Source organism: Microcebus murinus, chromosome 5, assembly GCF_040939455.1.
Source record: "Microcebus murinus isolate Inina chromosome 5, M.murinus_Inina_mat1.0, whole genome shotgun sequence".
Lineage (NCBI taxonomy): Eukaryota > Metazoa > Chordata > Mammalia > Primates > Cheirogaleidae > Microcebus > Microcebus murinus.
This window is the reverse complement of record NC_134108.1, coordinates 17,584,054-17,605,578: the sequence shown is the minus strand read 5'-3', so window position 1 is coordinate 17,605,578 and position 21,525 is coordinate 17,584,054. Positions and strand designations below refer to the sequence as shown.

Genomic DNA, 21,525 nt, shown 5'->3' with positions numbered 1-21,525 from the left:
TAACTGATAATGTTTAGTATATAATTAAATTTCCAAAAATTCTCACAAGTAACATCCATGTTGTCTACATTTTGTAAATTGAACCCTGTTTAGTTGTATTATTGGTGGCTGACTATAGCCCCTTTGGTCATTTTTTAAATAAGATGGTTTATTCTTGGGCAAAGGGCTTTTCATTTATAGAGAATCAATTATTTATCTCTTTATTTATGTTTTTTTTAGTGAATCTGTTGGTAATAGTTAAATCACTCTAATTATGGACTAGCACTATGGCATAATACTTTTCAACCAATTTCCTTTATAGTACATTCTATCTTAATATTATTTTAGAGGTTCTTTTAAGCTGTCATATAGTGTGAAAAGTTAGAAAGATCTTTCCTACATACATTTTACTGAACAACTTTTAGAATTAAATTACCTAGGAATTTTACCTGGCATGAAAGGGACTTTTATACATTAAATTAAGATTTTTAGAATAATTTCTCTGTTTGATGTTTAGTTCTGGCATTATATTTGCTTTATGAAATGTATTGATTAGCTTCTTATTTTTTTTCCTGTGTTTTAAATAGACTATAACATGGAATATTCAAACTTGAGTAATTGAAAGACTTCATTAACAAATTTATTAGGGCTGATAATGTTATTGGAAGGATATTTCTTTGATAAAACATTATTGCTTTCTTTTTATGTTATTGATGGGTTTTATTTTGTGTCATGACAGTTGCAATAGTTATATATTTTTAGAAATATGTTAACTTTATTCAGGTTTTCAAAATTATGTTAGCATACTGTTTTGCATAGTTATTTTTAACCTCCAAGAACCATTGATATATTCCTGATTTTATATATAATTGTGTTTGTTTTCAATTGGAATCTTTCAGTGTGCTTTTTTAATCATAAGATTGGGTATATAGAAGGAAAGTTAATGTCTTAAACATTCTTCTTTCAAAGGGAGACCCATTTTAGACTATGAAGTTTCTACATTTGAAACAACAGCATGGTAGTTTATCTCCCGACATTAGTATCCAGTTTTTAATAAGAATTAGCTTACAAAATGCTATTGACAAACATAAAATGTCAATGAAACATTAAAAGAAAACTCATAGACCTCATAAGGGACCTCTCTGTCAAGTCTGGTGTTTTCTGTGTGAAGCTGTGCTGTCAAAAGTACTAGGACTCCTTGAGCATTCTGAACTCACTGTGGTACCCCATCATCTCATTCCATAAGTGCTGTGATGTATCCTGAAGGTCATAAATTAACCACCTCTTGCCACCTCAATCTAGAATAATTTATGACTTCAATTGGAGTAGATGGTTGACTCAATAGCTGGGCTCTGAAACTTTGTCCCTAAGTTGTTTTACCTATTCTTTGAGAGTAACTGCTGGTGAGAGAGGGAGAGGGAGAGGGAAACATTCAAAAGCAAATCCATCACGTGATTAATAACTAGATAGTCTGGTTATGGCCTTGTTCTATCAGCATTGTAACTTGGAAAAAACATGGCTCATGTTAAGTTGTTTTAGCACCAGATCATGGATGCCATCTTGGTATACATGTATGCATAATATATACTGCCTAAAAGTCTACTTTCCTTAAAGACCAAATTGAAGGGAAAGATAACTAGAGCAAACTGTGAAGTACCCTAGCCCATCTACTCAAACCCTAGCTTCATAGATTATTTCCTGATTGACAACTAAATTAGGTAAATGATCCTGACAGTGATTTTCTTGTTCGTGCATAGGAAGAGCAGCCTATAAAGAAATAACTTTGGGTGTCAGTCAGGTGGGGGCTGGGTAAACTCACAACTGATGGATGCAGTATGCACTGTGTGGGGGAGCAGCATGCCTCTAATCCTGGCTTGGGTGAGGCAAAGTTATTACTTGTAACCAAAATGTTTGTACCTCCATAATATACTGAAATAAAAAAATAAGAAAAAAAAAAAGAAATAACTTTAGTCTTGTGAATTTAACAGCAAAAACATAGCAGACTATAATGCAATCGCAGCATCCACAAAGAAAGTTACATGCATATAATACACATATAATAATTTGTCCTGTGTGCACCTTATGATACATTTTTGTTAAATATTGACAACCAACATTTATGCTGTTAGCAATTTCCATAAATCACTCAGAAAATAAGCAGTTACTAATTTTTTATTTGCTCATTATATTTTATAAAAACTTTGCAAAGCTTTTGTTATTTTAAGTTTATATAAAAATAGTCCTAAAATGTGTATCTTTGTTAACAAAGAATCAAATTTTTATGATATCCTTATGAATATAGTATTATCCACATGCTAGCATTGTGTGATAAATTTGAAACTACATGATTAACCTTTTCTAAAGAGTATTCTATTTTATTATGATTCTGTTTTGTGCTGAACATAGATTTCTAGCTGAATCTCATAGTCTTGTGTCCTGGCCCATGTCCCATTCTATTATTAATTTTCATGTAGAAGGGATGATTACCACATTATCTGATTACATGAAGCTGTGTGGGGAAAATAATCCTAAAGATAAAAAAATAATGACTCAAAAGTTACAGTGACTTAAATGAGTGCTATGCCAAAATAAAAGAAATAATAACTCCATTTGTGGGGTACCTCCTAAGTTCTAGATACTATAACAGACATTTTTTCATATGACATTTATTAATATAAGGAAAATTATACCTCCAAGGTCCTTTTTATCTCTCAAATTCTGAGTTAGCATAATTATTTAGGTAATGATTAACTTTCTTTCTTAACAAAAACCGGTGTAATTTTTGAAGTCAGTTTAAAGAAAGATAATGTTCATTAGCCCAAGTGCTGTCTTCCTTAGTTCTCTTACACATGTCTCAATAATTCCTTTTTTAAATGAAAATGTTCTGACACAACTAAAATCTACTCCTTGTCATTTTATTCTAAATCACAGACTCATTAAATCACAATTTTAAAGCAATTCCAACCCCTTTATTCTTCAAGAAAAGAAATTGAGCCTTAGAGAAGGAAAGTGGCATATTCAAAGCAATACCCCATTCTAATGACCTAGTCGGGCCTGTAATCCAGGTGTCTTGACTGTGGTTTGTGCATACTTCATACTCAAGCATCTGCTTTTTATTTCTTATGTGGTTACTTTTACTTGTGTTGTCTTCTCAATTCTTTTATACATATAAAGTTAAAGTTAAAAAAATAAATTCACAGAGATCCATTTAGAATTTTTTGTCATATGAATAAAAAGGTATGTAACAAGTTAAATAGTATTTTAAGTTTTTAAATTATTTAATTTATTGCAAACTCAAAATTGTGCTGATATTTCTACCTTATATTCAACCCAAAATGTGACTGTTGAATCTATAGAAATTTACCTTTATGTTCAATCCACAATATGGCTGTTGAAAGAATAGAAACTCATCTTGAAAGATAAGATGAGTAAAGTGTACAATGATACCATTTTTCAGGTAACTTTAATATTTCCTACTTTGAGAGAAAATTATTACCCTTAATTGGTCAAGAGCTAAATTTTATAGGCAGACTTTAAAACTGTTGCACAAGTCTGAGTTCCTCTAATGAATTTGTTTTCTTTTTTAGGATGACCAAAATCTGAAGGGTATTGACATATTATGTATTTAAATTTAAATTTTATTTTTGAATGAATTTTCTATCAAATTTCCTAATAAAATATGCTTGAAAGTCTATTTGTGTTTCATATTCCAGTACTTTTTGTGTGTGCACTTATCTCTCTATAGAACTGTCTTTCTAGAAATAACTTGCTGTTTGCTTCCTAATATAAAGAAAATTAGTCTGAATTAAATTTATATTACTAGACCAGGCATGGTGGCTCATGTTTATAATCCCAACACTTTGGGGAGACCAAAGCAGGAGGATCCCTTGAGACCAGGGGTTCAAGACCAGCCTGGGCAACATAGCAAGACCCTGCCTCTACAAAAAATAAAAAATATAATAAATTAGCTGGGCGTGGTGATACATGCGCCTGTATTCCTAGCTATTGGGGAGGCTGAGCCAGGAGGATCACTTGAGCCCAGAAGTTCATGGTTATAGAAAGTTATGCTTGCACCACTGCACTCTAGCTTGGGTACCAGAATTAGACCCCATCTCTTAAAAAAAAAAAAAAAAGTTATATTACTAAAATAATACCTTTGTCAATAATTGTTTGAATAGGACCATAAATATGGAAATATTCTGTCATTACGTATTTTGCTGGTTTGTTAGGACTATCATCACAAAATACCAGAGACTAGGTGGTTGAAGCAACAAATTTATTTTCTCACAGTTCTGGAGGTTAGAAGTCCAAGATCAAGGTCTCAGCAGGTTTGGTTACTTCTAATTCCTTTCTCCTTGGCTTATAGACAGCTACCTTCTCACTTGGTCTTTCTCCTGTGCATGCATATGCACCTGATGTCTTTCTGTTTACCCAAATTTCCTCCTCTTATAGGAACACCAAGTCAGATTGGATTAGGGCCCATGCTAAGAGCTCATTTTAACTTAATCATTTATTTGAAGGCCCTGTGTCCAAATACAGTCACATTCTGAAGAACTGGAGGTTTATATGTAAATTTATGTTTACATATAAATTTGTGGGAGACACAGTTCATCCCATAACTTACTATGTAAGGTTTATGTAATAACTTTTATTCTGTGGAAAATTGTCTTTGAGATATTGCAAAGGGTTTAATTATGGTGTTATATTAGACCTTAAGTTTTATGAGCATTTGCAAAGCAAATAAGGACCGGAAAAAAAATTCAAGACAAAAGCTCTGGGAGTTCCAAAATGAAAACTTGTTATAGCCAAACCATCTTTTTGATTAACAGACCTATATTCACTTTTCCCTCTTTTTCTTTTTATTTCATTTGTGAAGAAATTTAGCTTCTTCCTATCGAGGTAAAATTCCACAAAAATTTTTGTTCATTCATTTATTCATTGCCACATTTATTGAGCACACATTAAATGCTGGGCACATACATAGATACAGTGTTTTATAAGATGAATTCTGTTTCTTTGAATTTCTTAGAATTCTCTTAGAATTTACCTTCTAGCATGGAAGATAGACATTGAAATTATTAGTTCTAATGGCTTTAAAATATGTATGATAATGATGAGAGTTTCTAGTTCTTGGTCCCACTTTTCCCCTTAGATTCCTTACCGTATCTTACAGGCTGAGTTTTAGTCCCTTCACTATCCCTATTGTTTTGTTTAACATAAATACATTTCCACATTATCCTTTTTCAAAGAGTAGTGTTGAATCTGCATCTGGTGAGAGAAGTGATATTGTCATTTTATCCTAATTATTGAACCTCTCTCAGTGGATAAAAAATAATAATTTGCTTTTATGACAACTTCATCATATTGTCATAATTATAAGCCCTTTTACCTTTTATTTTGTTAAGCCATTTTTTACTGGAAATGTCACATTCTAAAAAGTGAAGTTACAGTTCTTTTTCTTTTAAGAAACCTTTTTTAGAAAATAAGATATGGACATGGAGTAGAAAAACTGAACAAAAATTACAAAATGTCTGTTTAATTTCAAAGAAACAGTAAGAATCTCCACAGTTGAGAACACTTACAAAAATTTCTCCAGCTGCAGAGGACTAAAAGGCATCAACCATGATTAAACTCATTTATAGTATATTCTTCCAAGCAGTTCCCTTGCCTGGAGACTTGCTTCTCTTAGACATCATGCATCTTTCCTTGATATTGAAACTTGCCTTGCAGACATAATTGTTTTGATCAGATATGATTTCTTTATTTGTATCAAGCAAATGCAGCTCTTTACTCAACTAACCAGCTTGATGTCTTCATTCGGGTTTATAAGGGGAAAGAACAAAGATCCAGCTTAACAACCTGCTTAGGCAGTTCTCTGATACCAGTTTTCCTCAGACTGAAGAAACCTCATTCCCATTATTTCTGCTGTGGACAAAAGCATAGAAAAAGAGCTAGTTTACACTCTCCAGTGACAAAGGATTTCTAAGGAAGGAAGGTATTGAGTGTCATAGGCAAGGGTTGAAGAATACACAGTTGAAGAAAAAACAGTGTCTTTCAAGAACTCATTCAAATCACATTCTTCAGTTTAAAGGCCACAGTAGAAGATAAGTAACTTCAAGGCACGAGTAGAAGTTTCTTGATAATTGCAATAGAAGCAGCTGGCAGATTAATCGGTTGGCAAGTGCTTCTGAGACTCCTGAGATATAATAATATGAACATCATAAAATTGCTGGACAAAGTCTGCAACCCCCTCATCACAAAGTTATGCCAGAGCACAGGGTTACAAGCCATGAGAACTGACTAGACAGAGGTTCTCCAGAGGTGGATCTGTCTCTTCTAGACCTGCTATCAAGGAGGTTGACCAAAGAGACCCAAAAGCAAGTATATTCCCCAGAACTCAAAAACGGAAAGATACAAACTTTTAGCCTAAAATATAACTTTAGACCTTAGATTTGGGACTTAGCTTCCCACAGAAAACAGCTATCAAATAGGTTAAATAATAGGAGCTTATTATTTCCAAGCAGTGAGCAATAGGCATCTCAGAGCTGTTATCCTTAAGAAAATGGAAAAACATGAGGTGAGCCCCACGGTCTCCCTAGTTTTTTGCTGCAGCAGACTGTGATTACAGCACAAGGTGGGTAGAGCCCAAATGGAGCCGCAGTCTCACTAAGCTAAGGAGGCAGAGGTTGGAGTTCTGGGATACCAAAGTGACTGGAATTTGTGGAGCAGGGTACTAGAGAGGAAAGAACTGCTCAAAGAAGTGTGGTGATTAAAACCAGGTCCTGAGAAATTCATACTTTAAATGTTTATATTAGAAAAAAGAACCGGTTTAACCCAATGATGTCAAGTTTTCATCATAAGTTAGAGGAAGAGCAAATTAAACCCCAAGTTAGTAGAAGGAATGAAATACCAAAAAGCAAATATCAATGAAAGAGAAAACAGATATATAATAGAGGTAAATGGGTAAACAATTTTCAAATATAAAGACAATAGGCAGACACTTCTAGCCATGAAAGGAGCCAAGGAATATAATACTAATTTGAAAAACACCTCATGATGAAATGTATGCAATTAAGTACTGAAGGAAAATAACTCAACAAGCAGAGAAGCCATGGTAGAAAGGCTGATGTTGAGCTTTAAATCCATTTAAACATACAGCCACACTAAACCTATGTGCAAATTATGATTGTAATATGCAGTTTTGTCAGCAAGCATTTAGATAGAAGCCTCTTCATTCAAGTTAAAGAAACTCTTTACAGACACATCCTCGGATTTAAATCCTTTCCCTCTCTTCCTCTCCTCTCATCTCCTTTGTCCTATTGTTTCCTGCTCCAGCCCCACCAAAAGTATCCATGCAAAATAGACAAGTTAACATTCACAGGGAGGGGATAATCTGTCTGGCTTCAGATTTCAGCTGCACTCAATACAATAAAAAATTGGAGCAATTTCTTGAGTTTTGAGGGGACATAGTTGTGAGCTAGAACGTTAACATTTTGCCAAAGTTATGCATGTTTCTCTTTGTTTTCATCAGAACAGAAATTTTTGAAATATGCTCTTTAAAAAATACTAATTAAAGACATATTTTAGAACACCTCAGGGATTGGCATTAATTTTCCCCTGTAGAACTCTGTCCTAAGGAAATAATACAAAATGTATGCAAATATTTATGTACCACATTTTTTATTACTGTGTATATTGAAAAACTGGAAAAAATAGTGAAATGTTTTATGTGTTCATCATATAAATAAATATGCAGCTATTAAAATACAGTAACAGTTAATGAGTAAGAAAATGTTTGTCTTAATAGTGAAAAGGAGCAGGATACATATTTGTATATTTTAGTTGGTCTAAACCGTATAAAGAAAAATGGATTTTAAAAAGTAATAGGAAAAAATGTTACTTCTGACTATGGGCATTATGACCTTTTTTTTCTATTTCTTGATTTTTTTTTCCAAATATGCTATAAAGAACACATAATTCAGAGAAACTTAAAGATAAAAATGCAAAAGTTGTGGAGAACAGTAAGAAAATGTAAATCCGATATTGCCTCTGAATCTTAATTAAGAAAGTATCTTTATTTTTTCATTCTCACTCTGTGCATTGAAAAAAGGATGTAAGCTTTCAACTGTTTTTGATAAGAAGCTATAAAGGGTTATCCTGCGAAAGACAACTTACACAGGAGTTCATATTGTGATTTCATCGATATGAAGTTGTAGAACAGGCAGAACTGATCGATGGGGAAAAAGCTTCAGAGTAGTGGTTATTTCCGGGGATGGGGCAGAGATTGATTGGGAAGGAGTGTATGTATATAACCTTTGTGGGGTGAATAGTAATGCTATATATTTTACTAAGGATTTGAGTTACACAGGTGTATATATTGTCAAAACTCAGTGAATATACATTTAAGATTTCTGCATTTGAGTGTAAATTTTTATATCAAAAGAAAATACATTGTCAACAACAACAACAAAAATGGGAAATACTTTGCCTTGTGAAAATGTACAGAGTCTCTTGTTGACTTTGCCTCTACATCCCACAGTCTTAGATACGTGTTCCAGACTGAGATAGGTATAAATCCAATGTATTCCAGTCAGCACCTTGTGCTTGCCTGTGTGATTAGTACTCGCTATATTGCATTGGAGTTATTTGTTTCCTCTCATTGACTGTGAGTTTCTGGGGGCCAGGAAGTGTTTCCCTGCCTCTGGCACATTGCTGGCTTGTGCCCAATAAATATTTAATATATGAATAAATATCCTTCTGTCCCAGTCTGTACCTTCACATGTAACAAAAATTTTTCCCTGCTCAGGGAAACTCTTAGTTCTGTATTCTAAATATTACTTGATAGCTAGAATTAACACAAAATAATAAAGCTTAACCCTTCTAGTGTTATTTCTCATTTCAAGTTCTTTTAAGCAAATTCAAGGACATTTGCTTAAAATTATATCCAAATGTAATTAAGTAGTATAGCTTTAAATATCAGTCACTCGAACACTATGGTTAAGTGGTGGCAAGGCTGAGGATATCCAATTGCAGAGTGTCTCAGAAGGAAATAACTAATAGACTACATAATTAAAAATTTTGTGACATTTATAGTAAAATTGCTGTATTCAACAATCATAGCCGTTTTATATGTGGTTGTAACCTCTCAGTACTAATAAAATGTTGACATTAGACAAAATGAAGAATTATTTGAAAGCTGGTTAGTTATATTAAGTACTTTTACATATTAAGTTAAATATAGTGCTAGACAGGGCCGGGCGCGGTGGCTCACGCCTGTAATCCTAGCTCTCTGGGAGGCCGAGGCAGGCGGATTGCTCGAGGTCGGGAGTTCAAAACCAGCCTGAGCAAGAGCGAGACCCCGTCTCTACTATAAATAGAAAGAAACTAATTGGCCAACTAATATATATAGAAAAAATTAGCCGGGCATGATGGCGCATGCCTGTAGTCCCAGCTACTTGGGAGGCTGAGAAGAAGGATCGCTTGAGCCCAGGAGTCTGAGGTTGCTGTGAGCTAGGCTGACGCCACGGCACTCACTCTAGCCTAGGCAACAAAGTGAGACTCTGTCTCAAAAAAAAAAAAAAAATATATAGTGCTAGACAAAAACTTTTATTCTATAAGATTGACTTAAATCTTTAAGAATATTTAAGGTTATATAAAATTATTTCTAATAGAAATCCTAAGGAAGATCAAAAGCATACACTTATAAAATTCAGAAGGAAATTTTGTATGAGAAAAACTTTTTGGCAGAAACATACTGTTACTGAATGAAAGCCTCAGAAATATTTCTAACCGATAAAATATTTAACATATTTTAAGTTATTAACTTAAAGAGAGACAAACTTGTTACTTGTAAATTACTCAGGTTATTTCTCTTTGTTATGTTTAGCTATATGTTGAATTTTGTTTTTGAAATTAACTTGAAAGTTTGAGCTATAGTGGTATATGCCATTCTATACATTTGTCCTAAAGTTTTTTTTATTTTCTTTTTTGAGTTACTTAGAATATTGCCATAGAATTAGAGTGAAGGAACATTAGGTTATTTGCAAGTGTAGTAATAGCTCATCTATATAGTGTTTTACAGTTTACAAAAAGTCATATTCTCATTTTATTAATAATAAATAATATTTATTAACTCATGCTATGTGCCAGGTGTTATTATACTCAGTTCTTTGCTTACATGATCTTATTGAATAAACACAACTATCTATCTGGAAATTTGAAATTCAGACAGGCACAGTGATTGGCCTAAGGTTACACACATAGTAATTGAAGTAGATTCGAATCCAGGTCTTTCCTGATTCCAAACCAAGTCCTAACCACTATACTTTACGCTTCCACATTTTATAAGTTAGATATTGAAGCTTGTTTAAGAAATGTTTTTTGTGGCTTAACAATATATACATACCGGGATTCGTGGATTTGTCTTGGTTACTATCCTGAAGTTGCTTATAGTCTAAAGACCAGCAACATCACAGACCAGCAACATCAGTGTCTACTGGGATAATGTTAGAAAAGTCTCTTAAGCCTTAGTCTAGCAGTACAGAATCAGAATGTGCATTTTAACATCTCCAGGTAACTGATGTGACAAGTCAAATTCAAAAAGCACAGGTCCCAAAGACTTAGAATAACTTGATCAAATTAGAGTAGTGGGGTCTATAGAGACAGCGTCCATCTCATCTGATTCTGTGAATATCTTTAGGCTGTACCAGATTGATTTTTTACTTCAGATATCATTGCCCATTGTAAAGATATCACTTATCAGTCTGTATATTATACCTATGATATGTGATGAAAACCTCTGAATTCTTTCAAAGTGTTTAATACTGCCTTTTTCAGACCTGTTTTCAGGGTATAATTATCTTCCAATTTTGAGGGTATTGGATGTCAAACACAATAGCAATCATTTATGTGAGGCAACTAACTGCAGATTTTGTCTGTTTCATTTTGTGTTATATTTTATCTTTTAATTCAAAATAAGTCAGTGAAAATGACTCTTTCCTAACACTGGATTTGTCATTTTTTTAGATGTGGAAGTTATGTACTATGACTGGATTTCTCTTTGTTTACATGGCGCCCTTATGGACTAGCAGGGTCTGTGCTTTAAATATCTCCTAACAGTCCAAAGTTTAACCCCAATATATGCTTTCATGTATTAACAAATGCTTTTTCAGAATTTTGCATAGGAAGCACTATTGTGTTACGCATGCACTACCACTAACATAATAAATACATCTGAACAACTCCTAACTTTAAATCACTGGCTACATTAAGGCAGTAACTGATTTTGAGGGTGGAAAGTGAATTCTAGCAATTTTATGCATCAGCTTTTTTATTTTTCTAATACTACATAAAAATACCTGTAGTTTACATTTTATGTAAATACTATAGTTTTACATTATGCATGATTTTTTTCCCACTATAATATAAATAGGAGTGTTATAACAAGTCATGGCTGAGTCAGATATTTCTATGATGTAATCAAATACTTTAATTTGATCATAGATACAGGTTTGTCCTATAATCTAGAAATTACCTTTAAAAATAATAAGCCTAATAGCTATGAAAATGATGAGCTGGAAAGATTTTATGTCACTTACCCAAACCCAGTCTTCTGCTTCTGCTGTCCTTACCTACAACACGTTTATTCTGAGGAATGACTTTTCTTTTAGAAAAACCTAACCCTTTCCTGTCAGCCTAAGAAACAATTAAGTTAGAATTTAAAAGGCTTCCTTGAAGTGAGAGCTTCAAGTACAAAAAGATATTACATCAAGTAAGTATAAACTTTTTAAAAAGTTGAAAGTAAGGTTTACTTTCACCTCTACTATTACTTATATTTAATTATCCTAAAGTCTAGGATAATTAAATATAAGTACTAAGATTTAGTACTAAAAGTATTCACTTCTATCTTGAAAATCAGTTGATGTCAATAAGTATGAATCACATATTCTTCAGAATTGTAAAAATGCGTTTTATTTTTCAGCAAAGATGTCAAGGAAGTTAAGCTTGCCTACTGACCTAAAGCCTGATTTAGGTAAGTAAAATAAATAAATAGATATTCAACGTAATTAACCTCCCTATAATAGAAGACAAATAAGGAAGTCAGAAGATTTAAATTACTATAAGCTAGATCTTCATCAGAAATCAAGTTTAAAATGACTAAGATATTTAAAGATTAAACATCTTCTGGAATAGCCTTTAGAATGCTATATGTAAATCATAAAAGTCAATTATAATACAAATCCAAGCAAACCAAAATAATATATTTTCTCAACCCTCTGATACTTTATACTAAACAGAATTTAGTATACAATTAAATGTGCGCAACTTCAGATTAATTTTTATTAAAAGTTGTTATATCCCATTTAACCATCTGAAATTTGAAATTTTATGATTTATAAAATTATTTTCATACTAATTTAATATTTTAAAAATAAATTACTAGTTTTATATATTATAGTAAATCTCTCATATCAAGATTCATTACTGACTTTAGATGATAATAAGTTGGGAACTTTCTTCCATAGCACTTTCTATGCAGCTCATTTATTAGGAAAGCAGGATGAATGTATTCACTCATTCATTTTGCTTTATATCCAGCTCAAACACAGCTCCTGAGTAGGGATAAATGAGATGGCATGTCAGTAAAGATAAATAAGACTTTTTGTAATATATAAAATAAAATATTTTCTTAAATTCATTTTTTATTTCAGAAATTTATATCACCTTTAACTGAATAAGAAGTTTAACTGCTTAATGATTTCACCCACCTCATCTTAGAGATAACTAGATTTTTGTCTCTTGCATTTGCCCACGCCTCTTGCCTTCCCACTGTTTAGTCTCTAGATTTTTTTACTTTTTTACGGATACTACAAACATAAGTTAGTCCATTTAAAAATACAAATTTTAGCATTTCCAAATCATAGTCTTACCTCAGTTATATCGATAGAAAGCATATGATTATGAAAGAGTAAGCATATAATGTATTACACTGTCATCAGTTGAAAGTTCCATTCACGGGAAAAACAACTTAGTAGAACTCTAAAATATCATTAATGTAAGGGAAGAGGAATTAATCATAGAATATAGGATAGCATACATTTTGAGAAGGGCATAATTCCCTTTACTAAAAAAAATGCAAGACAGAATTTGAACCGAAATATATCTGAGGCTTACATTGTGCATTCGTTCCCTAGGAGAGGATACAGAGTTTTCATCAGACTCTCAAAGAGGCCCATGATTTTAGTAACATTAAATACCACTAGTTAAACTGGTTTTGTGTCTTTTAGTATCTTAAAAATCTGAGTAAACACATTTAGAAGTAATTTGAAAATTGTAAAAATATTGTAACCAATTATTTCTTAAAAGAATACTCACATTTATAAAACATGTAAGTAATTTAATCAAAGAGTGTATTCCATGCTTTTACATGTTGTTTTAATTCAGTTTACAGTTTAGATAGCATGCCCATGTATTTTAATGCCCTAAGCCAACTATAATTTATGATTAATTATCTACATTGCTTAAGTAATTTCCCTCAAGTGTTTAGTGTACTGGAGTACTTTTTAGTGGCAATTCTTGGCTGCTATTTAGTTATACACTGGTCAGGCAGGCTATAGAGAAAAATCCCCAACTATATTGAGAGTTTCAAATGGCCAGATGTTAAAGCAGCTGAGGTTTTTGGCCTGTCCTGCAACTCTGGAAGCTTCTGTGAATAGAATTCATTCTTGCTTATGGGAAATTGTGTGGCACTGCACTTTTACTATAGCTTCACCATCCTGGATCCCGTGACCCACATGAAGAACCACTTGGCTGATGCTGTTATACTTCTGTTGTAACTTTTCAAGTGTCACCCATAGGAGACAAACATCAACCTATTATATAACTTGATGTGAATTAGTTTCTTGTGCTGATTTTTACCCTGAGCAAATTCATCTCTTGGCATTATGTTTTGATTTGAGTATACAGAATTTTGTTGTGTAGGGCTTTATGTGGGGAAGAACATGCAAATAGAATGTTCTAGATATTTAGAGAGTAGCATGAAAGCAATGATATTATGACATCATTATATCAGAACTGGATGGAGGTATTAATGGCAGTTTTATCTGAATTTAGATCTGCCAGAAAGATTGCATATTCAAGTACTTCTCTGACATCTAAAATCTGAACTTTAATGCTCAGAACTAACCGTAACCTTCCAACTCTATGATACTGGTGATAGTAGCTATCTGGAGTTGCCTAACGGAAAGTTTTAGACTTAGACACGAATACAAATCCTGACTCTACCGTTTACTAACTTTGTCATTAAGGCAAGTCGCTTAACCTCTCTGAGCCTCTATTATTTGTTAAATTGTAATGATAAAACTTTTCAAGATAGTTATGTACATTCAATAAAATGATAAATGTAAAGTATTATGATAGTGCCTGGCACATGGTAGGCCTTGCTTTAGTGATAGCTATTTTCATTTCTGCTCTTATTACTAGAACTACTAAAATTAAACATTCTATCCCATTTGTTTAGCTATCCAATTTCTAAAAATCAATCCACAAGAGACCCACAATGCCTGACCAACTAGAAGTAAAGGGAAGGTATAATTCATAAATTGTTGAAAATTCTGACTTTTTCAAACAGTTATGGGCAGATAATAAAATAAGCAGCCTATCTATCAATTTCAAACTAGATTCTTGTTCAGTCCAGTTTTCCATATTCATCTAGCCTTAGGAGTTTCTTTGGTAATCTAATTTTTATAGATAAGTCATACAATAAAAACCCAGTTACAGTTTATGAATTTTATATAGTTCAATTAACCCATTAAATTAAAACACTGTTTATTTAATCTCTGAATTAACATTTAAAGTATAGGTTGTTGTGAATTACCTGTTTTAATTTTAAGAATTATCAGTAAGAGTTTTTCTACATGTTAATTTACATTAAAATTTGCATTACCAGCCAGGAACAGTGGCTCATGCCTGTAATCCCAGCACTTTGGGAGGCCAAGGCAGGAAGAGCACTTGAGGCCAGAAGTTTGAGACCATCCTGGGCAACATAGCGAGATCTCATCTCTACAAAAAAATTTTAAAAATTATCCAGGCATGGTAGCATGTATGTGTAGTCCCAACTACTTAGGAGGCTGAGGCAGAAGGATTACTTGAACCCAAGAGTTCGAGGTTACAGTGAGCTATGATTGTGCCACTGCACTCCAGCCTGGGTTACAGAGCGAGACCCTGTCTCAAAAGAAAAGGAAAAGAAAAAGAGATTTATATTATTACATTTTCTTGTATCATTGTTTTCTATTGTTATTACTAGATCACAACTGAAAATATAATGTCCATTTGTCTTATATGTATGTGCTTTATTTAAGTAAAAAATACATTTGCCATTGGAAAATAAATTTAAAATTTTTGTTATTTTACTAAAATAACTTTGGAAACTATGAAGAGTTAATAAATATTTGTAATCAATATCATATTACAAACTCATCCAGTAATGAAGTATTAATTATGGAAAGTTGTTTCATTTACAGTAAGAAGTTCTTTTCTGCTATATCGTAATCTGTAACAGGAAATGCAATCTCAGGCAAAAAAAAAAAAGATGTTTTTAGAAACTATGGTTAGAAATGACCCATGCCTTTGTCATGACTAATAATTTTATTGTTTTCAGAGACTAGCTATAATGAAAATTGTGTTGCATGTAGTTATTTGGGGGAATATCTTTAATCTATGAATCTAAATTTGATTGTAAAAAGCTTTTTTGGGGGATATAACTATGATCTGGCTATACTTTTTTATTTAATAAACATAACTTAGGAGACTTTAACATATTTTTTAATCTTTCATAACATGAAGAGTCATTTCTTTCACAGTAGCATTGAAAGCATATATTTGAGGAGTCATTTATTAGCTGTGAGCCGTAGGAGCTACTGGGAATTTTAATGTATCCTAATGGTGCAGCAGAAACAGATTGGTAGATATTCTTAACTGTATATCTGCCTTTAGCAAGTTTTTATTGAATATCTTTAACATGCAAGGCACTGTGCTAAATTTTTACAGGGTGTCAAAATGACACAGTCCTTGCATTCAAGATGCTTGCAGTCACTTTAGAGTGGGGCATGAAACAAGTTAGAAATGACTACAGAAAAAATGTAGTGTAAGTTCCATGATACACAAAGCTGTGGTGATACGAAGGGGAGAAAAACTACATATGATTGTAGGAATCAACAGAAACTTTAGGAAGATGACAATACCTGAGATGGAAAATAAGCAGAATACTGATAGGTAGAGAAAGGACTGATGCAGGGGCACCAATGAGGAAATCACAAGAAAAAGCCTAAAGGTAGGTAAGTGCAGGTTATATTTGGAGAAAATCAAATAGCTCAACTTTTTTCCCACAATGAAATGAAGCAGGTCAGCTTTAAAAGTTAGGGCCAGGAGGGGAGGTTAAATATAATTTATGAAGAATCTTAAAAACTTGAGTAAGATTATGAGCATGATTAAACAGATAAAGAGGAGCCACTGAAGAATTTTTAAATAAAGGTGACAGAATTAAAAGTATACCTTATAAAATTTACTGTGAGAGACTGAAGTTGGGCTGATCAATTGGGAATTGTCTAAGTAAATGAGGAGAGCCTGAAGTTAGGGTAATGGGAGTAGATTGGTAACAGAAAGGAAACAAAACGTTGTAATAAAATACCCAGGGCTTGGCATCCCATCAGGTATATAGGTAAATCGAAAGGGAGGAATCAAAAGTGTGGCTCATCCTCAGTGTTGTTCCTTACAAGAATATAAAGAGTGCCATAAATAGTGTCATTAAAAGAATTTAATGGTTTGGAGGGAATGATGTGTTTTGATTTTGCATAGTGAGATATAACAGGATAAAAAGTCCAATAAGCATTTTAGAGAAAAACGTTTAGGACTTGAGAGAGGCTTGGGATTGGCCACAAAGAAGGTAGCTGAAGATGAGAGATTTAATTTCAAAATATGCCCATCATTACATACATAGTTGGATAAAGGGAGTATATCTAGGGACGAGTATGAACCAGATGCCAGTTACACATTTTGATGAAAATGCCTTGGATTGAATGTTGATTACAGTTAAATTGGCATTTAAGAAAAATAGAAGCTAAATTTTTCTTAATTAAAGGCTTTCATATGGGCAGATTTAAAAAAAATAAAAGATTCATCATATAGTAAATTTGAAGATGGAATTGGAGTACTCCTAAATACATTTTATAAATGTAGAAAATTGAAAAAATCCACATTTGTCTAGCTCTACCTAATCAGGAATTGTATTACCAAGGGAAGGAACAGCACCATGAGAAAGAAGGTGATAAGAGCTAAGATTAGAAAAGCAGCCTGAATACTAAGGGTTACACATTCAAAAATTCATCGGGATACACCCAGCTCAGTTCTGACAAGTGTGGATTTGATCATTTATATTTTATTCTTAAGCAAAAGAGAAAATGTATTAGCATGTAAATAAATAGTTTCTCTTTTCAATTACAGTTGACCCCTTACACAATGAAGGGATTAAGGGAATTGACCCCCCATACAGTCAAAAATCCACATAGAATATTTGAATCCCCCAAAACTTAACTACAAATAGCTTACTGTTGACTGGCCTTACAGATAACATAAACAGTCTGTTAACATATATTTTATGTTATATGTATTAAATTACTGTATTCTTACAATAAAGTAAGCTGGAGAAAAGAAAGTGTTATTAAGAAAATTATAATGAAGAAAAAACATTATTAACTATTCACTAAGTGGAAGTGGATCATCATAAAGATCTTCATCCTTGTCATCTTAACATTCAGTAGGCTGTGGATGAGTCAGAGGAGGAGTTGGTCTTGTTGTCTCTGGAGTGGCAGAGGCAGAAGAAAATCCATGTATAAGTGGACTCGAGCACTTGAAACCCATGTTGTTCAAGGATCAACTAAAGGGAAATTAAAATTAAATATGCTTTAGATTTTGTCTTTTTTGCAGATTAACTGTTAGACCAAATTTATATAAAAACCAGATATGCTATTTTATAACTTGAGCAATCTTGCAACATCTTAAACCATTTCAGATGTAAAAGATAATTCCTTCAGCCGATCACGGAGTTCGAGTGTAACCAGCATTGACAAAGAGTCCCGAGAGGCCATCTCTGCTCTTCATTTCTGTGAAACTTTTACTCGAAAGGCAGACTTATCCCCTTCCCCTTGTCTATGGGTTGGAACAACGCTAGGAACAGTGCTTGTCATTGCACTGAACCTTCCCCCAGGGGGAGAACAAAGACTTCTTCAGCCAGTAATTGTGTCTCCAAGTGGTATGTATGTTCTGCTCTGGTGCCGCACTTAGAGTTACATTACTGATGTGATTTACTGTGATTTAATAGAAGCCTTTGCTTTTCCTTCTTCAAATGATCTGAGAATTTGAAAATGTAAAGTATATGGAGATAGTGACAGCCTTATGCTTTAAATACATAAGGAATACATAAGACAGGATTTCAGAATATTGTTTGTTTATATAGCCATTGAGATTTTACAATTTTTTTAACTCTAGGATCATGTGTAAAATAATTACCACATAAAAAATGAAAGAAAATGATTGTTATAATAATGCATTCCTAATACCTCAAAATATTATATTCCACAAGCAAAAGAATGGTACCTACATATATTAATATTTAGAAGAAAAGCAAATTTATTAATATATATTAATATTTAGAAGAAAAGCATATTTTTAGACATTCTACATTGGGTTATTTTTTATCTGTAAGTGTGAAATCTGAGATTTGTTTTTCTTTGAAGTATTAGGGTAAAGTGACAATAGCAAATTTTTAAAAAATTTATAGTCTTCATATATTGAAAATGATATTGGATTTTATCAAATGTTTGTAGAGTCTGTTAGGTCTAGAAATAACAGAATTCTGGTTTTTGTTACTACTCATTTATGTTCTTCTAGATAAAAACAACCATGATTTTGTTCATTAACATATCTCTTGTTTGCATAATAGACTTTTACGGCTCTTAGAATTTATAACTAAAATGTAATTATGATTTTAAGTTTATTTCTGAGCTATCTTCACATTAAATAATGCAGTTTTATTTATTAATTCAGCTCAATAAATACTTGAGTGTATACTGCACACCTAGTTGTTAAGGAAAACGTGGTACTTGATGATATTCTTATTAATCTCACTTCTTAGTAAGAAACAATGTGTATAGGAATAAAATCAACTAGAATGATGAAAATCAAAATGTTAACAGGAATTATCACTGGTTAGTCAGATTTGGGATAATTTTTTTCCCTCTTTTTACCAATTTCTAGTTTCTAAATTTTCTGCAAACAACATGCCAGTTTGTAATAAGGAAAACATTGTTTCCAGTAAATAAAAGTAAAGGAGAGGGATTAAATATAGATAATTTACTATTAACTATAAAATATTTAATACATTATCCAACTTGAAATAAAATAAAGTTAGCCATAAAGTTACTTTGAAATAAAAATAATTTTCATAGATAGAAAGGAACCTTTTAGTTACTTCTCAATAGTATGATATTTGAGGTTTATTTTTAATAAGATGCCTATTAAAAATATATGAATGACACTTCTATCATGTTATCTGTATTGGAACTGTGAGAAAGAGGTATTTTCAAGCAGATGGGCTTCTATGCTTCAAAATCTGAAATAATCTACTTTGTCCACTATTGTTTTCTTTTAAGAGAGTTACCACTCTTCTACTGGGAAACATGCTAAATCCAATCAGTAATAGTACAAGCATACATTTAAATGTTATTTTGGGCCAATTTTTAAAAATCCATATACTATAACTATATAAATGCTATGAACAGTTCCCAAATTAGCTTGGATAAATCAGCTGACCTCATCAAAACTTTAAAGCCAGAGAGACTCTTTGTGTGGACCAGAATAAAAAATAAGAGATTATGAAAGAAAGGCTAGCTTTAGAATATGTTTTGAGGTAGTGATTAAAACTGTAAGATTATAACTGTCATTTGTTCCTTATTTTTCTACCAAAATGCTTAAAATAGTTAAATTATCTACTTGTCAAACCCGGACTATAGACTGGGGTTGCTAGATTTAACAAATAAAATACAGGATTAATTTCAGATAAAAGATACGTTTATAATATAAGTAATACTAGTGTGTCCTGTTTAGATTTGGAAAAATACATAGTGTTTGGGACGTACTTACACTAACAAGTATTCATCGTTTATCTGAAATTTGAATTCAACTACACATTCTTTCTTTTATCTGGCAACCCTACTGTAGATAAAACATACAAATGCAAACAAAAAAAGAATATTTCTTTTCAATGCAAGCCACATATATAATTTAAATTTTCAAGTAGTCACATTTTAAAAAGTAAAAAACATGAAATTAATAGCATTTTATCACATTGCATCCAAAATATCATTTTAAATATAATCATTATTTCAAAATTATTGAGATGTTATACATTTAATTTGGGGGAGTACTAAAGTCTTCAAATATGGTATGTGTTGTAGTCTTAGCATACACTACATTTGTCCACCACAGTTTGGACAAGGCCCATGTCCAGTGCTCTGCAGCCACATGTGGCCAGTAGCCCTGTACTGGACAGCACAGCTCCAGATGCCATCCATTTGCTCTCATACTTCTTGGTAGTGCACTTGCTGGGTGTGAGAGGAGACATAGTTCTAGATCCCCCAGCGTATCCGTTGTTTATTCATCTAAGGGTTAGGTGTATGTTTGTAGAATTCATCATATTTAATTAAATTGTGAATGATCAGTTAGTGGTATTAATTTATTAGGGGTATGTAATGTTGATTATCTTTTTCCAGACTCATAAATATCATGCTTGAGTTTGAATCTTGTCAGTGAGCCGGTGTACATTTTCAGTTTAGTATGCATTCAGCATATTTTTGAGTATCTATCATATATGTCAAAGTTGGAATAAACATATTTACTCTGTGGATTAAAATATTTCAGTTATTTATTAGACTTCTATTTTTAGGTACTATATTGAGGCTAAAAGGTGCGATCTTGAGAATGGCATTTCTGGATACCACAGGCTGCTTAGTGCCACCTGCACATGAACCCTGGAGAGAGCACAATGTTCCTGAGGAAAAAGATGAAAAGGAGAAATTGAAAAAACGGCGACCTGTCTCAGTATCCCCTTCCTCTTCTCAGGAAATTAGTGAAAACCAGTATGCAGTGATATGTTCTGAAAAGCAAGCAAAAGTAATCTCACTGCCAACCCAGAACTGTGCTTATAAGCAAAACATCACAGAGACCTCATTTGTGCTTCGTGGAGATATTGTAGCATTGAGTAACAGTATCTGCCTTGCCTGTTTCTGTGCCAATGGACACATTATGACATTTAGGTAAGAGGTACTTTTTTAAACACAGATACAGCAATTTTTGTTTCTCAAATTATATTACAGAATTATATTGTTTGAAGGAAATACTTTTTTTTTTTTTTTTTTTTGAGACAGAGTCTCACTTTGTTGCCCAGGCTAGAGTGAGTGCCGTGGAGTCAGCCTGGCTCACAGCAACCTCAAT

At 32.6% G+C, this 21,525-nt stretch overlaps 1 protein-coding gene across 3 annotated transcripts in view; it reads left to right on the top strand.

Annotated features, from left to right (window-relative positions):
• The window catches only part of STXBP5 (syntaxin binding protein 5), a 159,320-nt gene that overhangs the window by 118,610 nt on the left and 19,185 nt on the right, over positions 1–21,525 (top strand). For all 3 annotated transcript variants that reach the window (XM_012752182.3, XM_012752184.3, XM_012752185.2), the window contains 3 exons: positions 11,960–12,010; positions 18,047–18,286; positions 20,978–21,347. In XM_012752182.3, the coding sequence (XP_012607636.1) occupies positions 11,960–12,010; positions 18,047–18,286; positions 20,978–21,347 (661 nt within the window). The remainder of the gene's footprint in view (positions 1–11,959; positions 12,011–18,046; positions 18,287–20,977; positions 21,348–21,525) is intronic.